We start from the raw sequence: 18,228 nt of genomic DNA on the forward strand, positions 1-18,228 counted from the left end.
GGCTTTGAGCAAAAGCCCCTTTGTGGTTCACTTGTTCTACTCCCTTCAGTCTGCCTCCAAAATCTACCTGGTAACACTCGTTTCAAATGACACTTACCTACAGCAAATTAAAAGTACTTTATAGGGTTGTTATCTATGTAGCGTGGTGTTAATTATTCGTATTTTGCTGCTCACAGGTGATGGAATACCTTATTGGCGGAGATGTGAAGTCTCTCCTTCACATCTATGGATATTTCGACCAGGATATGGCTGTGAAATTTATTTCAGAAGTTGCACTGGCTTTAGACTACCTCCACCGCCACGGTATCATACACAGGTACTTTGACACTGAATTCAAAATGCTTGGGTGTTAATGTGTCACCTAGAGTAGGGCTCGGCGATATGGTTCAAATAAATATCATGATACTGATAAGTTTGTTATTTTTACGATATCGATATATATCACGATATGGCTCACATATGCAAAAATCACGTTAAAGTAATCAAATTAATGGTAATATTAGGTGTGATGTCAAGCAAAACTGACATTTTCAAATCATATTCCATAAAATGTTTTAAACCTCATTTTGTTTTTACATAAGATTTGGTTGTTATCATTGGTTTAGACAGCAGAATTGTGTGTCATGATATATCGCAAAATCACCATATCATCATTATATGATTCCACTGAAAGACGATAAACGATAATATTGAATTATCGCCCAGCCCTAGAGTCGTTAATATTTGGGTGTCATTCAATGTGTGACCCGTAATTGATCTGAATCCTAACTTTTTAGGGACTTGAAGCCCGACAACATGCTTGTATCCAACAAAGGACACATCAAGCTGACAGACTTCGGCCTTTCCAAAGTCAAGCTTGATAGAGGTACTTTACTTCATTTATATAGCACCTTTTATAATCGACAAAGTGCTTCACAATAAAAACTAGAGTTAAAAATGTAAACGCACATATCACACAAAAACAAAATTACATATGGAATCTAATATGTTGGAGAAACTATGACCCCCACCACCAGTATTGTTATTTATCCTCTGTTATCTCTGTGTTTTCTGTGTCAGAACTGAGTCTTGTAGATATCCTCACAACCCCGTCCCTGGCAAAACCCAAAAAAGATTACTTCCGCACCCCTGGCCAAGTCCTCTCCTTAATCAGCTCCCTTGGATTCGTGAGTAAACGCGTCTCATTTTGCATGGAGAAACACCCTGCATCTGCATGCTTCATATTTTGTATTGCATAATGACTCTTTATTTTATTTTATTTTTTATCAAACACACAGAATACACCTGGTGTCCAAGGCAAGCGCCACAGCAGTGCGTCAGCTGTGTACAGTCCCATGTCCTGTGGCAAAATAGAGCAAAAGAAAAACTCTTTTTGTTCGCCTTTGATGAAGAAGAGAGATCACCTGTACTCCCCGGTTTGCTACTCTCGGAAACTGGGTACGTCATCTTAGATCTCCCACAGCTCGTATCTCCTTGTCTTTCGGGTTTTTATCTGTTGTGGAATGACTGGTTATCAGGTGTGGCTATTTGTGGAGCAAGTTTTGGCTTATTTGTGTTGTTCCCTCAGGACCCAACAATGGCGTGTTTAGCCCGCACGCGTTGGCCAAGAATCTGACTCCCACGCTGCTGAAGACCAGAAGGCGGTTTGAGACGATGAGTGCAGGCAGCACCTCCGACTCTGAAGGTGGAGTCAGTCCGCTGTGGGAGTGTGAGGAGGTCAGTGTCTGCTAGAGAATGACTTTTGACCTTTGTAAACCTGTAACCTCATTACAAAGCAAGTTATGTTGTGATTAAAGTGTTCATTTGTGTGCTTCCTTAGAAAGAAAATCAACATATTGGTGAAAGGAAGGGGAGAGGACACTCGGTGTCATCTGAAACAAAGCGAGGACCGGTAAATTCAGAGCAAAAAGTGCCGGACCGGGACTGTGCACCTGCAGCATCGGACAACTTTGAGTTCCCTGCTAAGGCCAGCAGAGGACATTCAGATGCCAATCCAAAACCTAATCCAGGCAATCCTGCAGGAAAGAGGCCTCACATTGGCAAAGTGCAGCCGCTCTACATACCTCAAGATGATTTACTTACACCAATATCGGACAGGAATCAAAGTGCAATGGCTTTATCTGTGAAGAGGACATTTTCAGATGTGGAAATAAGCCCAGAGACGCTGGAGATCCAAGCCAAGAAGTGCAATGCAGCGTACAAGAGATGCTATGAGATTCCAGAAGAGGACGTAAGGTTTCACACTGGCCTGACTGGAACGTTTTCCACCGTTCACCTTCATGACTTCAGGCCGTCCACTGAGGGAAGTGGGTTAGTGGAAGATCTGGTCCCAAAGCGCTCCAGTCCTATTGTTGTGGCCAAAAATCTTTTCTGTGAACTGGAAGAGCCAGTAGACGATGACTTTGCAGACGGCACCAGAGAACTGTCAAACTCAAGTTTCACATCGCCGTTTGCTGACGACCATGAGATTTGCAGGAGCTTGAGCCTTGACTCTGACGGGTCTCTGCATGAAACATCCATCACCGTCGACAGCCAAGCGTCCCTGAAGCCAAGCCGTTGTTCCAAAAACAGGAATTCGACGTCATCTGAGGAACTGGAGGAAAACAAAGACTCGCTGCCCCAAACTCCCACTGCCGTCAGCACTGAAACGCCCAAACTGGGTAATTTCGTCCGGAGAGGCGAATCTCAGTGCTCCTTCTTCAACCGGCTCCCTGTCGCCCAGTCGCCCTCGTTCCTCAAGCCGAGGAACGTCGTCGCTTTCCGCAGCTACTGTAGCTCCATCAACCGCTCCAACATCTCCTGTAACTCCCATCTCAGCATGGGATCTGTGGAGAACATGGATGTGTCCACGTCTGCTTCTTACCACACTGTGTCTGCTGCTGTGACGCCAGTGCAGAAAAGACCCAGTTCTAATAGCTCTCTCTATCAGGTAGGCATTAAAAGGATACATTTTAAATTTGAATCTTTTTTTTTTCTCCCTATAAAGACATTTGTCACTGTGTGGGGAAGAAGGTTTTGTATTCTGTTGTGGCATTCCTCATTCAAAGTAGTTGGTACTAGTAGATGCAAGCTAGCTAATTAGCTTGTAGGTAATGGTACCCACTGGTTTCAATGAGGAATGCTCACAGGCCTTGTTTTAGAATTGTTTTACTACAGAGTTAAACCAATATATCAGGCTGGTATTGGCTTTTATCAGCCAATATCTTTTATCAGATATTTTTATGATGGAGGTTCCTCCCTGACCACAGCTACATAAAAACAGTCTGTAAAACCTGCCATGAAATTACATTTTCTTTGCAGGTTGTTCAATAATGTTTTTCAAAATTAATTCTTGATTTAAAGGCAATAATGTATCCCAGAGTTTCCCCGACCATTTAATCAGTGCGGTGGGTCCTTAAAGAGCTGCTAACACCAAAAAGAAATTCATTAGTCTGGGTTTAAATGGAGAGCTTTAGTGTGCCATGACGGTCTAAATGCTGTTTCAGAGGCTTTTCCATCCTGCCAAGAATACAATTCTGGTAGAAACACTGAATCCTTGTAATTTTTGGGCTTGAAAGTGGTCAAATTTAAAGATCATCATTCAAAAACCCACATTGGTTGAACCGTAATATATATTATAGTATGTAGTCAGTGTATTTCATGTACTTATTTGATTCTGTTATTTGTGATTCCACCTTCTTACCTTTTTGTTTTGTTCCTCCTCACATCAGACTCCTCAGCCCATGACGGCCTCCTATACTCCCTTCAGGACTCCGAAGAGTGTTCGAAGGGGTGCGCTGCCCGTTGAGGGTGCACCCATTTTAGGAACCCCCGACTATCTGGCTCCAGAGCTTCTCCTGGGGAAAACACATGGTAAGAGAGGGAACTCAAAATGCCAACTTCCAACAACAACCACAATGCTTTTGTTTCAAGAGATACACTAATCAAACCGTGTGTTTTGGTGCTGATGTTGGATGCTCAACATTGCAGCCTTTGTGACAGGCATTCTCTTTAAGTTTCAGGAAATTCTCAGTGTGGTAAGTTTATAATAATATCGCTCTTTTTGCAAGCAAGCATGCATGTTCACCCAGCCTTGCTAATACGCCAGAGGAAATGAGCTGATTTTCCCAATTTCCCTGTTCCCACTGTTTTCTGCCCTTTTGGATGGGGTTGGTGAACAAACTGTTGAGCCTGACCGAATGAAAATGGAGGGTATTTTTTGTGTGTGATTGTGATGGTTGGAAAACTGGTTCCTTAATATCTACAAGATTGAACTAACACCATTGACAGCAGTATGGGAATCAGATTTGTTGAGGCTGAAATGCTTTTAAATGGACAAAATGGGATTTCTCTGCTTTAAAAATTGGTAGATTTCTTCTTGGTGCATATTCAGTGATGTGTTATGGTACTGAGGATTTTTTTTTCACATTCAGCAACTGACATGCAAAAAGTAATCTAATAAGACGTCTGTGGAACATACTATTCAAATGTTAATGTGCTTAGGGCAGCATTTCTTGAGTAGTACAAAGTCACTTTGTATCATGATTGCTGCCATATGAATTCATGAACAGCCAGTCTGTGACAAACTATCTTGCCTGACAATATTTAGTCACCTCTGCTGTTGAGGATTTTAACTTGATAATGGATAATTTTGATAATTATAAATCATAGCAGTTACCGACAAGCAAAATGACTTCTTTAAAAGTACAATGCTGGACACAAATATGATCAAGGTTCAAGTGTGTTAGATTTCATTGTTGTTTTCAAAATAATGAACGAGAGAGATGGATTAAGATATCAGTGGTTGACTGTTAATGAACTCATGGAAGTTTGCGTGCTAAAAAGTGTTAAAGTGTTAATGTCCTATCAAAGTGAAGTATTGCTATAAACCTAACAATCCCCATGATTGTCTTCAATCATTTGAACCCATAAATTTAATCCTTCCATCTTGTATATTTAACTAACTTAGTCCCTGCTTCTGCCACCGCAGTAGGATTAATGCACAGACTCTAACAGGAATCAGTGGGGAAACTGATTGTTGAAGGCAGCAGTTGTAAAATGAAATGTGACTTTTGTTTCCTATCCCCCGCCCAGACTTCATGGTGGATTGGTGGGCGCTAGGTGTGTGTCTTTTCGAGTTCCTCACCGGTGTGCCGCCCTTCAATGATGAGACGCCTCAGCTGGTCTTCCAGAATATTCTCAACAGAGGTGGGTGGTGTTTGCTTTTGCAGCGGCAATGCAAAGTTAAACTCAGAACTTCTCTGCAACTTCTCTTCTTCACAATACTGTGACGAGATATTTGACATACTGTTTGACTGTCATCTAGCCTGTCCATAGCCCTCTTTTGACAGTTTTAATGCTTGTTTTTTATGTTCATATATCATCATCATACATGCACAGTAACAACATGCACACTTTGATGCCCTGAACATTTTCCAGAATTGGAACCATTGCAAAAATGATGCAGATTGTCTGTTTTTCTTTCTACTCTTTCCTGTATAACTTCTGAATTGACCATGATAGGATTGAAAAAATATGTCTCCACCTATGTTGTTGTTGTTGTTGTTTTGTTTTTTTTATAACTCCTGTCTATCAACCATGTTAGATATCCCCTGGCCTGAAGGAGAGGAGGAACTGTCTGCCAATTCCAGGAACGCCATTGAGATTTTACTGACCATGGACATGACCAAACGGGCCGGCCTCAAGGGTGAGAACAACTTTTCAATATAATTTAGATTTCAGCCTGTTCAACATCAGCAGTGTCTGTTTTTTTTGGTAAAATATATGAATTAACGCTTTCCATGTGGGCTACATTTTTGTTTCGGTGCCTTTTGTTTTCTTGCTTTGGCATGAACAACAATGTGTCAATAACTATTCCAGTAATTACTCCCCATGTATTACAAAACAATTATGATTAGCAGTCGTTTTTTTTTTTTTTTTTGTCTTAACCTCCACCAGAGCTGAGGTGCCACCCTCTGTTTGAGGGCTTGGACTGGGACGACCTGCAGAACCAGCCGATGCCCTTCATACCCCAGCCGGAGGATGAGACCGACACCTCGTATTTTGACGCGAGAAACAACGCTCAGCACCTCGCTATGTCTGGCTTCAGTCTGTAGAGTTAAATAAACAACAGAAACAAACAAACAAATATTTCACTTAGGGCGAGCGTTTTTATTTAAGCAGCAGTCAGCAAATACTGGCTGCTGATGAGTTGACAAGAGTGTCTGTTGTCATGTGGCTCACTTGCTTTCATTCTTTAAAACCTCATCTAAAAATCATCATACCTCTGACACATACATATTACAGTGATGCGGACCCTGTTTTTCTCTGTCTAGGGTTGTGACTTTTAAGATTTTACCTGTTCGATTATCAGTAATGAGAGCCAGAAAACAGCCTGAGTCTGGCATTTGGTTGACTAACTTTTCAGATTGACTTCTCATTAACTCATATGAAGGTTTACAGGCTAGAAAGTTGTTTTTTTTTTTTTTCTTCCTTAGTGAAATATTACCATATTATATAGTTACGTCTCTGTAATGAGGCTGTTCTAACAGCGAAACACTATTTGTTACCGTTTTGCCATTTAATTGCCTTTATTTTCCTTGTTGCTATGGCGTTATATTGATCAAACAAAATAACCGTGTGTGTTTATGTAACTGGCAAGAACGTGATCAATGCCGCACTTACTACCTGGTGTTAACTTTTCATGTTTTTCTCCATTTGTGCTGCACTATTCATCATTGTGTTGTTGCCCTGCTGTCAGCAGACTGGGGGGGCAGGCCTCCTGAATTTTTCTTTTAGGGCTACAATACTGCTGAAAAGAATTTGGTAATATATTCATTAATAATGTATTTTATGTGTAAATCTTGTTTATTACATGCACTGTCCTCTTTTTAAGAACAGAATGGGTACTTTGTATTCTAACCGCACTGTTTTGCTGCTTTTATGTGATTTCCATTTGTTATTGTTATTATTGATGTTTGATATCCTATCTGTTTCCCCACACTACTTATTTGTTTGTTTTTTAGATAAGTTCACTAAAGGCTCCCATTGCTGTGTGAAATTTTATCTTGTTCACTCTAAGAAAAAATTACAAATAAAATTTATGTTTGTAACATGATCATGTACTTGGTGTCTCTTTCCTACACATAAATAAACCAACAACTAGAAATAACCGCCTCGCGGTTGTATGCCTCCGCCAATAAACTTTGTTTTATCATTGCAAGAACAGTCTTTATTTATTGAACATATAGAATTAATGTGATTATTAGGTCAACTTAAAGGATTTTGGTGTCAGCAAAAATAAGTGACAGCACTTCCACCGTTTTTTGTAGAATGACCCAAGAGCGTTTTCTCAGCCACAGTGACCTTGACCTTTAACCTTTGACCAACAAAATCTAATCAGTTCATCCTTGAGTCCAAGTGGATGTTTGTGCCAAATTTGAAGAAATTCCCTCAAGGCCTTCCTGAGATATTGCGTTCACGAGAATGGGACGTACAGATGGACAACCCGAAAACATAATGCCTCCGGCCACGGCTGTCGCTGGCGCGGAGGCATAAAAATCATTCAGTTCCATTATGCATGTTGGAGGAGTATTTGGCAATTCATCTCCAAACAAATCAAACTTTATGCTTTATGAAAACTTTATTTGAGGCTTAGATTATCAATCACATGCGAACACCACTCTGCCCAAAGGCAGAAAGTTGAGAAAGCCTTAGTCCATTTCAGTAGAAAGGTAAACTATTATTCAATAAAACATAATGGCTCTGGAAAGATTAGTGCTATTGCAGACGCAAACCTCGTTAAATATGATATACATTGTACTCTATATTAATATATGGGAATGCAATTAAAATATTGCATTTTAATCATTATCTGAACTGTACAGCTATTGTATACAATTTATATATTTCTCACTGCTTTGCAATATTTGAACACACTTTATAAACCATACATCACTACCATCAGTCGGACAAAATCAGTGTTTAAGTTCCACAATGTCCTTACATACATGTCACTACATTAAACATGAAAATTAGACGACATACAAAAACGTGAGAGAGTAAACAGGATATACAGTGATAGGTGTGACGCTTTAATTAGAGAGCAAAGTGGGAACTATAAGGCTACACTTGGTATAGCTAAGGTTGTGACTGTCAGATGGGGATTTCCCACCCAATCACGGCTCACTGGTTAGCATGATTTGTGTCTTAATTTGGTCCAACAGTGGAACAGGTACGCTACAGTATGTGAAGATGTGTGAACTGTGAACTAAACAGTAATGCCGCCTATGAATGTACCTTATGATGTTGAGGCACTTTTCCATTTGGAAAACAATGATGTTGAATCAGACCACAGTGAAGTAAAGCATGGGCTGATATGCAGTAAATTTGGTGATAAGAACCAATCAGGAACCTCGTCTAACCTATATCACAACATTTAGTGGACACTTAAAACATAAACCTCACTTACACAGCTAAAATCTAGCGATACCTTCATTTTAACTGTTGCTAAAAGCAATAAATATTAGATTAAATTATTTTCAGAATTAAAAGAATATCTGAAACAATATATTATTACATTCAATCCTCTCTAAACTACAGTTATCACAACATTTTAGCAGCATTGCCTGGGCAACTAACAAAAGTGAATTGTTGTGACAATTTATAACCACATCAAGCATTATGCTTCAAAGAAAATATTAGGCCCATTTTATGTGCAATAAAGCCTTAATTATGGGAATAACAGAAAGAGAAGCTACTGTAATTGGTCTATGAACATATTGGCAATGCTCCAACCAGAAGTTTTCCCTCTCAACACAAATAAGCCATTTCTTTCAGAGAAAGGAAAATAGTAATCCAGTACAGCATCATCTTGAAAAGTTTGTAGAATTATAGGCCGCGAGCCAATACATTCATATATATCTTTGATTCCACATCCACAGTACTAGAGACGTGTGAGCTGTCTTCCTCTCACTCACTGCTCTTGGTGCCATCTTCATAGTGCAAAAGCGAATTACTGAGTTGTGTGGGTCTAAGCAGAGGGGAGTTACAGCCATTAGCTACCCAGCCAGACATTTAGGGACTCTTCTTGGTGGTCTATGCCGTGGGTGTTTGGGTCCGAGCAATTTCAGTTGATCCGTCTGTAAAGAGGGTAAAAAAAATCCCACATGTTGAATAAGGTACTGTATGTTTGAAAATGTCGAAATATCTTCGACAGCAATGTTGAATTTCATATACCTTCTCCTCCGCTGAAGGTACAGGCGGATAAGCCACTGCACCACAAATGGCCATATAACAGCAAAGGCCAAAGTGCTGGGAGAAATGTCAAAAGGCCACCAGGTTGGTTTCTGGGAAATAAAAAAAGAAGAAAAAGGCAGATCAACATTATTTCAAATAAAACTAAGGCTTACCATAGTGGAAAAACTTGTTTAAAAACAAAAAAACACTTTGCCTCAATCTATTTATTCAAAAAAAAATTAAATCATTGTAGTTCCCCCCTGTGTGCATGCAAGCTTCATTTAGCTGAGAGACAGGTTTCTGGTGAATGATACAAAGGGCAATATCAGTCTATCATGAATATCGTCCAAATTAAACAAACAAAAAACAAATATCAGTGCAATGTCTTTTGAACTGTTTACCTTGCTGCTCTTATTCAGTGGGGGTGATGCAAAAGTTGGAGACAGAGCCATTGATCTTGCCTGGAGAAAGTATGAAATAGGAAGAGAAAAGTCCAGTAAGTTTACTTTTGTCAAAGGAAGAGGCACTCACCAGCAAGATACAGTCTAAATGCTAAAGTTCAACATGTAGAAATTGATTAAAATACAGTGCAGGACAATGTTTGTCAGTTCTTTCATTTACTTTGCCAAAGTTCAGCCACATTAGCTTCTGTGCTGAAATGCCTCTTCTACACACTGAAATCATAACTCATCAGGATTAAGATGAATTTAGTTATGAACTCAAAATTAACTTTCAATTTAGTCAGATTTTAGTCGTATCATATTGATTAAATTAGGATTTTAGTCCACAAAAATAATATTACGGTAAATGAAAATACATTTGCTGCAGCAGCTCTTCAACTGTCTATTAGAACAATTATCACCACTGCATTAGTGTGGACTGCATTTGCAACATTTAGACATTTTCTCTGTCTGTTGATCGGGGAGCTACACACATTCACTTCATCCATGTGTTTCCAGTTTATTGTTTGTGCTTCATGCTAACATTTTAGCATACACTATGTTAAATGATAGTAGGCGACGAGCATTATCCAAAGAAGACTGGCTAATAAAAAGTTATTAATAATGTTTATTATATGGCCTGCAGATTAAAAATTAATCATTAACTCAATATAACTGATGTAGCCAGGTTTATTTTTGGAACTATTTCAGGTGAGCAACTGTGTTTCCATTCTCTGCACAGGGATTTGTAGCTGTACAGAGCTAAAACAATCTACTGGGGACAACTGGATGATTTTGCTGTTATCATCACTAAACAGATGGGGTTAAGTAATGAGCCAATCTCCCAAAAAACATGGTTCATTCCTTTCACACAGATCAAGGTTTTGCTCATGCCCCTCCTCCTTCAGAAGGCAGTGACAGGCAGGACGGGTCTGACCTGGGTGGCAGTAAGAGCCTCCAGGGTGTGCAGCCTCTCCAGGACGCTCTGCATGTCCTCCTGCAGTCTGGCCAGCGCCACCACGATCTGCTCGTTCAGACTCCCTCCGGGTGTCACCGCTCCTCCCCAGCGCTCCCCGTCCCCGTCCCCCCCGCCCTGCATGGGCCCCGCGGCCCCAGAGCCCAGGCCAGAAGACCTGGAGCCTGAAACACAGACACAGAAATTTGATAGTAGAAGAGCAAATGGTAAAAACAAGACTATTATGATGATTTGTCTAACTCACTAACAGTGCGTTCACACTGCAAGCAACACGATCAACAAGTCACTGAAAGTCTATGGGATCAATAAAGGGTCTAAAAGACTTTGAGCTTGCAATTGTAGCTGTATTTTTTTACAAGTTCAAATCTTTTTAGACACTTTATTGATCCCATAAAACTCCATTCATTTCCTTTGGACCTGAGCGACCAGGGAAGCTTGTCGGCCAAAACAAGTTGGCCGTGACTGAACTTTTTGTGGTCATCGGCCGTCAACAGCCAATCAGATTTCCGCACTTCCTTGCTCCCTAGAGATGTGATTCTGTTTCATGAACAATATCCATTTTGCACTTGGAAGAACCAAGTGCAAAATGGATGAAAAGTTGATTACAGCAATTCAAAGCTTCCCAGTTCTGTACAACTTCTATTTGAAAGACTGCAGGAATAAATGGTAAAAATGCTGCTTGGAGAGCGGTTCCATTGTTGGGATCTGGGATTTGCCTGTGCAAAACTTGCTGAGGCTGCAACACAGATGCAATCAGAGCCTCTGGCACTGCCCACAGTCAGTCAGAATAGAGCGACCCACCAACCAAGCTGCTCACAGTGTGAAAGCACAGTCAGGACAGCCTTACCTCTTCCTCTCCTGACCAAGGAGCCGTCTGGCATGTCTGCGTTCAGCCTCTGCCTCCGAGAGATGGTCCCCCCGGTCTCTCCATCCTCTCCTCCGCAGCGGACGCCCTCTGGCGGAGTGTGAAGATCCTCCTGGTTCTCCTGCAGCGCCTGAGGCTCCTCCAGAGGCGGCAGGACCTGGTTCTCCTCTTCGTCCAGGTCGTCCATGGAGCGGTTATGCTCCGAGCTCTGCAGGAGACACACGTTAAAATATATTTGAGACGGCAGCAGATAACGCGGATGCTCAATTTCAGCTTACTCATCAGTAATAAGCGATGTGATATCACCGCTGTACGTAACACAATCCTTATTTATGGCAGTTTGTTTCACAGTGGGTTTAAGTTAACTGTGTGTGTGACTTGCCTCTTCCTGGCCAAACTGGTCCACAGAGTCGCAGTAGACTTCACTGTCCGAGTCGCTGGCCAGGTGACTGGGACCGGACACTTCCCCACTGGGATCTATGGTCGGTACAAAAGACACAACATCCCAAAAAACATCAGACTTCCCTTTCTTCAGATAAATTATTTTAGAAATTCTCTCTATTCCACTCGATACTTATTGCTGCTGATCTTCTGAATGCTCGTCTATATTGTAATTAACAGACTGATATGGAGGAGGGGCAGTTTTTACTTCGTATGTGGTAGGGATGGGACAATAATCGGTATTGCTATATATCGCAGTACAATAACAGTTATGACACCGGCCCTAATTTTTATTACCGTGACAACTGCGATAACCGCCGACCTGTTTAAAAAGGAGAAATGTCTTGTGATTGATATGATAAGTTAGTTTTTAAGTAATTGAAGCATATTACAGTACTGGTTTTAAGGTTTTCATCTTATAATTGTCAGGATAATTTTGTATATCAAGATAATTTTGGCCAAAATAAAAATATGAAATTGTCATATCGCCACAGACCTAGTTTGGGGCTCTCCATGCTACTTCAACAGAACCATTAATTTACACCATTAAAACTGTCCCTGGATCAGCTGATGTGTTAAGTTTTCAAGTCCCCACGAAATGAAGAGTGTGGAAAAGAGTGTTGTTCATGGTGACCTCATGCTGCACTAGTAGGCGTAAATACACATTTCTAACCAATAAAACGATCCGATTTTTGAACAATCCCGCCCATCAAATAAAATTGCCTTTGTCTCCCTGACTCATATTCCATTGGTTTACACTTTTGAACAATCCCTCTCTGCAATATGTCCCACCCCCGACATCCTGTTTCAACAGGAAATGCATCAAATCCAGGAAGTAAAGATGCCGTTTCATGGGGTCTTTAAGATTCAGTGGTCGTTCCTGGGTAAAACCGCTGAGTTGCTGTGGCTCTGGGAATAAAGCTTAGCAGATTATCTGATCACATGGTCAAGGACACACAGGCAGCCAGAGTGGGCGAGGTGGTAATCTACAGTACAGAGTCCTCAGTAACCATTTTGAAGCATTTCATAGACATCTCGTGAAACTTTGATGCGATCATTGAACAGGAATCCCCAAATGCAAGATCAAAGCAGACATCAAAGCAGAAAGCGCAGTATATTGTCATGCAGGGTTGTGTTTCTCACCTATGTGGTGGCCGTTGAGCTGCGGCTCACTGGAGCCGAGCGGGCCGTCCTGGGAGTCGTCGCTGTTCAGGGAGGCCTTGGAGTGACTCCCATTGGTCAGGTGGGCGACCCCATTGGCCACTTTACCGTTGGACAGCGGCACTTTGGGTCTCCGTGCCGAACCCTTCTTCTTCGGCAGAGACGCTGCTGCTTTCTTGTCTGGAATAAAATTCAAAAGAGTTGCTGCTGGCCTTTTTATGACACCCACATCATTTCCTGATTGTTATTTTAACATGTTTTGTACTTCATTACCTTTTTTGATGTCCCTTATCACAACTTCTTCTTCCTCTTCCTCCTCCTCCTCATCATCCTCTTCTTCCTCCTCGTCTCCCTCCTCCTCCTCCTCCTTCTCTGCCTCCTCCTTGTCCCTCAGTTCCAGGAGCTTTTCGTGTGGTTTGACCCTGGCCGGCCGGCTCTCCAGAGTGCCGTTCAGCTCCATGGTCCTGACGATGCTCTTGGTGACGCTCTTTGACGGCATCGATGACAGCAACGACCCAAACCCTGCGCAGCAAGAGGGGAATTACTTCCTCTAAGGCTAATTATACTTTCTTTATATCAGAATCAAATGGAAACTACACGCTACTGTCAGCGTTTATGAGAATCACTACATTTTATTATCACTATATCAGCTAAATGGAGAACTGTTTTGAGCTGACAAAAATGCTCACGCAGTTTAGGAACAGCGGATAAAGCAGAAGTGTTTTCAGTGCCTTGACACAGATAAAGCTCGGATTTATCTGTGTCAAATGAAACTGAATCCCAACCACATTCTCTATTCTACTAATTTAGCATCCGAAATTGGACTTCTACTGAGAACTAAAAGCATCTGAACTACAGCAGCAGACAAAGCGTGTGCTAAGCTACATCACCAGACAAAAGGAAACCGTGTAGGGATTCACACACAGTGATGTACTTGCCGTCAAGTTGCCTAGCAAACTTTGTCAAACGGGCTGAGCGTATGATGAGAGGCAAATTAAAGAAGGTTAAGCTCCACATACTTGACATTTCAAAGAAAGTAAATGACGGGTGAGATCCACCCGGTAGCTGAACGTACCTGCGCTCAGGTCTGATATCTGACTGATCTTTTTCTTCTCGTCCACCAGCTCATAGAAGGGACCGAGGACCCGCAAGAGCTCCTCCACCTCGTCTGTGATGGGCATGCCCTCCAGGATCTACACAACAAATACAGTAGAAAAGTCTCAAAGCCTCAAAGTCCTAATCAATATACACTACCAGTCAAAAGTTTGGACACACCTGATTGAATGTACTACGTTGTTCATTCTCTTAAAGCCATTTTGATCTAAAGGCTTATGCTTAAATTCTTGAAATTTGTTTCTTAGACAAATATAAATAGTTGATGCCTATGTATGAATTTCTCTCCAAAGCCTTTGCCTTTCCATCAAGGCAAAGGGCGGCTACTTTAAAGAATCTAAAATATGAGATAGTTTTGATTTGTTTAACATGTTTTTTGGTCACTGCATGATTCCATTTGTGTTATTTCATAGTTTTGATGTCTTTACTATTATTCTAAAATGTGGAAAATAGTAAAAATAAAGAAAAATGTGGTGTGACCAAACTTTTGACTGCTAGTGTACAAACCAGAACAAAATAGTTTCCATTTTGAAATCAAAGTACTAGTATGCCTACGTATTACCACTGTGACATCAATGCCTATCTGCACTAAAAGTAAAATTATCAAGAGAGAAAAAAAAAACATACCAGCTTCATTTCGTCAACATAGGCAGTCATCGCTTCTTCCTTTGGCATTTCTCCAAGAGAATTCCACGCATCCCTAAACAAATGAGAATTTAAAAAAACACTGCATTGTATTATTTTATCAAGTAAAAAGTAAAAGTTTCTTCAATATAGGGAATCTAGTTCATCAAAATCAGTTTTGAACTGAAATACTGAAATATGAAAATGAAATCTGACTGTGTGCTGTGTATTCTGCATCCTTACCCCTGCTGCCTTGTCTTTTTCTTTTCCTTTGCTTATTTATATATTTTTCATTTACTTAATTTTCTTTATGTCAGACTGTTTGATTTGTAAATCTTGTCATCAAATTAGGGCTGGGCTATAATTCAATATTATCGTTTATCGTCTTTCAGTGGAATCATATCATGATGATATGAAGATATTTTGATATCGTGACACACATTTCTGCTGTCTAAATTGATGATGACAAGCAAATTTTACTTAAAAACTCTGATAAAATGAGGTATGGTAGGAATATCATTTGAATATTTCTGTTTTGTTGACATCACACCTAACATTACCATTCGGTTCAATGAGATGAACATTAATTTGATTATTTAACGTGATTTTGCATACATGAACCATATCGTGATATATATTGATATCGAGAAAAATCCTTATGATTATCATGATATTGATTTCAACCATATTGCCCAGCCCTACATCAAATCGTCATCAAAATCTGCAATAAAATTTAAATTTAAAAGTTTTGAATACTTGCATTCCAGTTTCCAGCTTTGTCAACAGTGTGAGTTTATTTGAAGACAGTGTGTCTTTGTTTGTTTAGGGTCAAAGGCCTAAACCTAAATATAGTTAAAAAAGCACCACGCAACCTGCGGGGGGGCAGTGACTGACTGAATCTCAATCATAACCAGATCATTAATAACTAGCGCTCTTCCTAAAATAACTGCTTTTGCAATTTCGTGACATTTTCCACTCGTTCTCTAATGTTACTGAAACATGAGAAAAGTTACCGAGCCAAGTGGGTAAGAGGTTACATTCCAAGTCACATTTCACCGTCCACAAGTCCAGAGATCACTGAACATTAACATAACCTGAGACTGGAGGGTAGGAGTAACGTTCAAAAGCAAATCCAGAGAGCAGAATTTAACTCTGCCTGTCCTGTTATGCAAAAGCAGCATGCTGTGCCGTTCCTACGCAGTTTCAGTTCTAAGTTCCTCTCTTTTTCCAGACTTTAGTTTCTTGAATTGCCATGAAGATATCAGAGAGAGATTAATAGGACTTGTGCAGATTGTTGTCTTACCTCTACTTACTATGCCATATTACTCTATGCATGAAAATTATTCTTCAAAGCAACAAATATCAGAATATATGAGATGAAAAAGATGTAAAAACACAGAAAATGTGTAGGAGAGTACAACAATATTTTTCTGTAACTTCTTTGTGCAGTTTCCAAACTTATCAATATCTGGATATTACCAAATTAATTTTCCATATTTCCAGACTCTCCAGACCTGTGTAGGAACCCTATGTGCATTTAAATAAAAACTTGTTGATAGACTATGCGTTTCTATTTTCCATTACCATTTAGCCTTTCCAACAGCGTCCCAGAAGCCGGGCCGGGGGACGTTGCAGGGGCCCAGTGTGGCTTGCTTGTAGTAACTGTAGAATTTGAGCATCATGTCATTGGATGGCTGAAAAGAACCTGAGGGACAGAAAATTAAAGCATTAAATAAGGAATTGCAATTTGCTTTTATTAGTCACAGTTTTAATTGCTTGAGACATGACTTCATGAATGAAGGGAATACTTGAGACTTGACTTTGACTTATACTTTGATGACGAGAAAATGTTTCTAAAGTCTTGACTTGAGATCTTGTGTTTGTGTAAATGACTTGGATTGAAAGTGATGAGATTTGTTCCAGCAGACGACTGAACTGAAAACTGAAGTTTTCTGAATTTGTATGGAATGATTGAATTTATTGAAGCTGAAACTGATTATAGAAATCAAACTCATGATGCTCTTACCAAGTTTTTATCCTATTAAAACCATATTGCATTGAAAAGTCCTAGACATTTTCTTATCTAGGACTGTTATAGGACTAAATACTTGTTAGATTTTGTTATTAAATTGATACTGGACTCTTGATTTGTTCCAGCTTGACTTGTTGGTGTTCTACATTTAGACTTGAGACTTGACATTAATGACATGGACTTGACTTGACTCGGCAATCTACATTTAGACTTGTGACTTGTGCCTCAAGACTTGAAGTTGACTTGGTCACTCTGGTCATTTGTTAAGTCTTTCTGCAGAACAACAAAATTATAATCAACAACAAAAATATGAAAGATTTGAGACTAGAGTTATTAGAATTATTAGAAAGAATATTAGATGGATTGTGAAGAGATAATGTATGTTGCATTATTGCATTAAGTGGTAGAAGCAAGTCTGCACCGCAAAATGGTAATGTGCTGCTTGCAAAGTGGGTTAAGCCTTTTAATTCACACAAAGATGCCAAGCTAACCAAGCTGCTGCAGCTTGCACCTATAGGTCTGCCAACCTGTAACACAACTCAAGCCCTGGTGTAAACTGGTAAAACTGGATTAAAGCTGCAGACTGTTAGCTATACTACTCACCGTCTGGAGGTAAACTCTTGATCACTTTGACGGCTGCTTCAAACCTCACCTCCGTCACGCGCCCTTCATCCACACTGACACACTCCATCATGTCACTCAGATGGACAATTAGCCTAGAAAACCTGGAAAAACAAACACACAACTGCAACATGAGAGAGACGCGCAGAAGTGTAGTGACACTGATTTCTACACGGACATTTCTTTATCATGTTTGCTGATATCAGGAAATAAAATCACACTTTGCAACGCCATGTCTTGCGATATCCTTGTTATGACAAAAAAAACAAAAACAACATAGCCTACTTCTTTGAGAAAGCCACCAGTAGGAGGAGGCTGTGTCGTTTATGTATCTAGGGCACTCTGTTTAGTATGCGACATGCCTCTAACTAACCCAATATTTATGCTTAATACCATCTACACTGATTAATTATCCACCAAAAAGCTGAAAAATAGCAGGCACTTACCATGAAATAGTCTGGCCTATCTGCTTGTAAGAAGGCGACCTGTCTTTTGCTCACGAACAGACGCCATGAACAGAAGAATAACGCCAGGCGGGGTGTGCGGAGGGAGTTGTAGTTTTTGACTGGAAAGATGGGTACTTTGAGCGACCGCCTATTTCCTACACGCCCCACAATGCCCCACCTGTAGACGGCTTAGTGGAAATGTAGTTTCAAGTACAGTAAGCGGCTTACAGAGTTGACCGCGGTATTTTTTCATAAAGAATATGAAGCAAATAAAGCGAGAAAAGTGTGGAGAG

The 18,228-nt window shown here is 40.4% G+C and overlaps 2 protein-coding genes across 2 annotated transcripts; one reads left to right on the forward strand and one right to left on the reverse strand.

The window, feature by feature from the left end:
• Positions 1–176: 176 nt before the first annotated feature.
• On the forward strand, positions 177–6,974 carry mastl (microtubule associated serine/threonine kinase-like). Its single transcript, XM_071541844.1, has 10 exons — positions 177–316; positions 777–865; positions 1,060–1,166; positions 1,278–1,437; positions 1,568–1,716; positions 1,955–2,929; positions 3,711–3,852; positions 5,074–5,187; positions 5,585–5,686; positions 5,938–6,974. The coding sequence occupies exons 1-10, from the start codon at positions 180–182 to the stop codon at positions 6,093–6,095; spliced, it is 2,133 nt and encodes a 710-aa protein (XP_071397945.1). The 5' UTR covers positions 177–179; the 3' UTR covers positions 6,096–6,974.
• A 448-nt stretch (positions 6,975–7,422) lies between these two features.
• Positions 7,423–18,047, reverse strand: acbd5a (acyl-CoA binding domain containing 5a). The gene is made up of 13 exons (XM_071541791.1): positions 17,936–18,047; positions 17,472–17,593; positions 16,421–16,541; positions 14,840–14,912; positions 14,175–14,292; positions 13,373–13,621; positions 13,082–13,279; positions 11,880–11,974; positions 11,480–11,705; positions 10,594–10,796; positions 9,618–9,677; positions 9,217–9,326; positions 7,423–9,119 (listed from the first exon to the last, which is right to left on the reverse strand). Exons 2-13 carry the CDS (start codon positions 17,560–17,562, stop codon positions 9,107–9,109), a joined length of 1,557 nt encoding a protein of 518 aa, XP_071397892.1. The 5' UTR covers positions 17,563–17,593; positions 17,936–18,047; the 3' UTR covers positions 7,423–9,106.
• Between the last annotated feature and the right edge of the window lie 181 nt (positions 18,048–18,228).

Source organism: Centroberyx affinis, unplaced genomic scaffold, assembly GCF_046629955.1.
Source record: "Centroberyx affinis isolate AG114_WGS23_722 - 3 ecotype Tasmania unplaced genomic scaffold, CSIRO-AGI_Caff_v1 ptg003958l_1, whole genome shotgun sequence".
NCBI classification, from domain to species: domain Eukaryota; kingdom Metazoa; phylum Chordata; class Actinopteri; order Beryciformes; family Berycidae; genus Centroberyx; species Centroberyx affinis.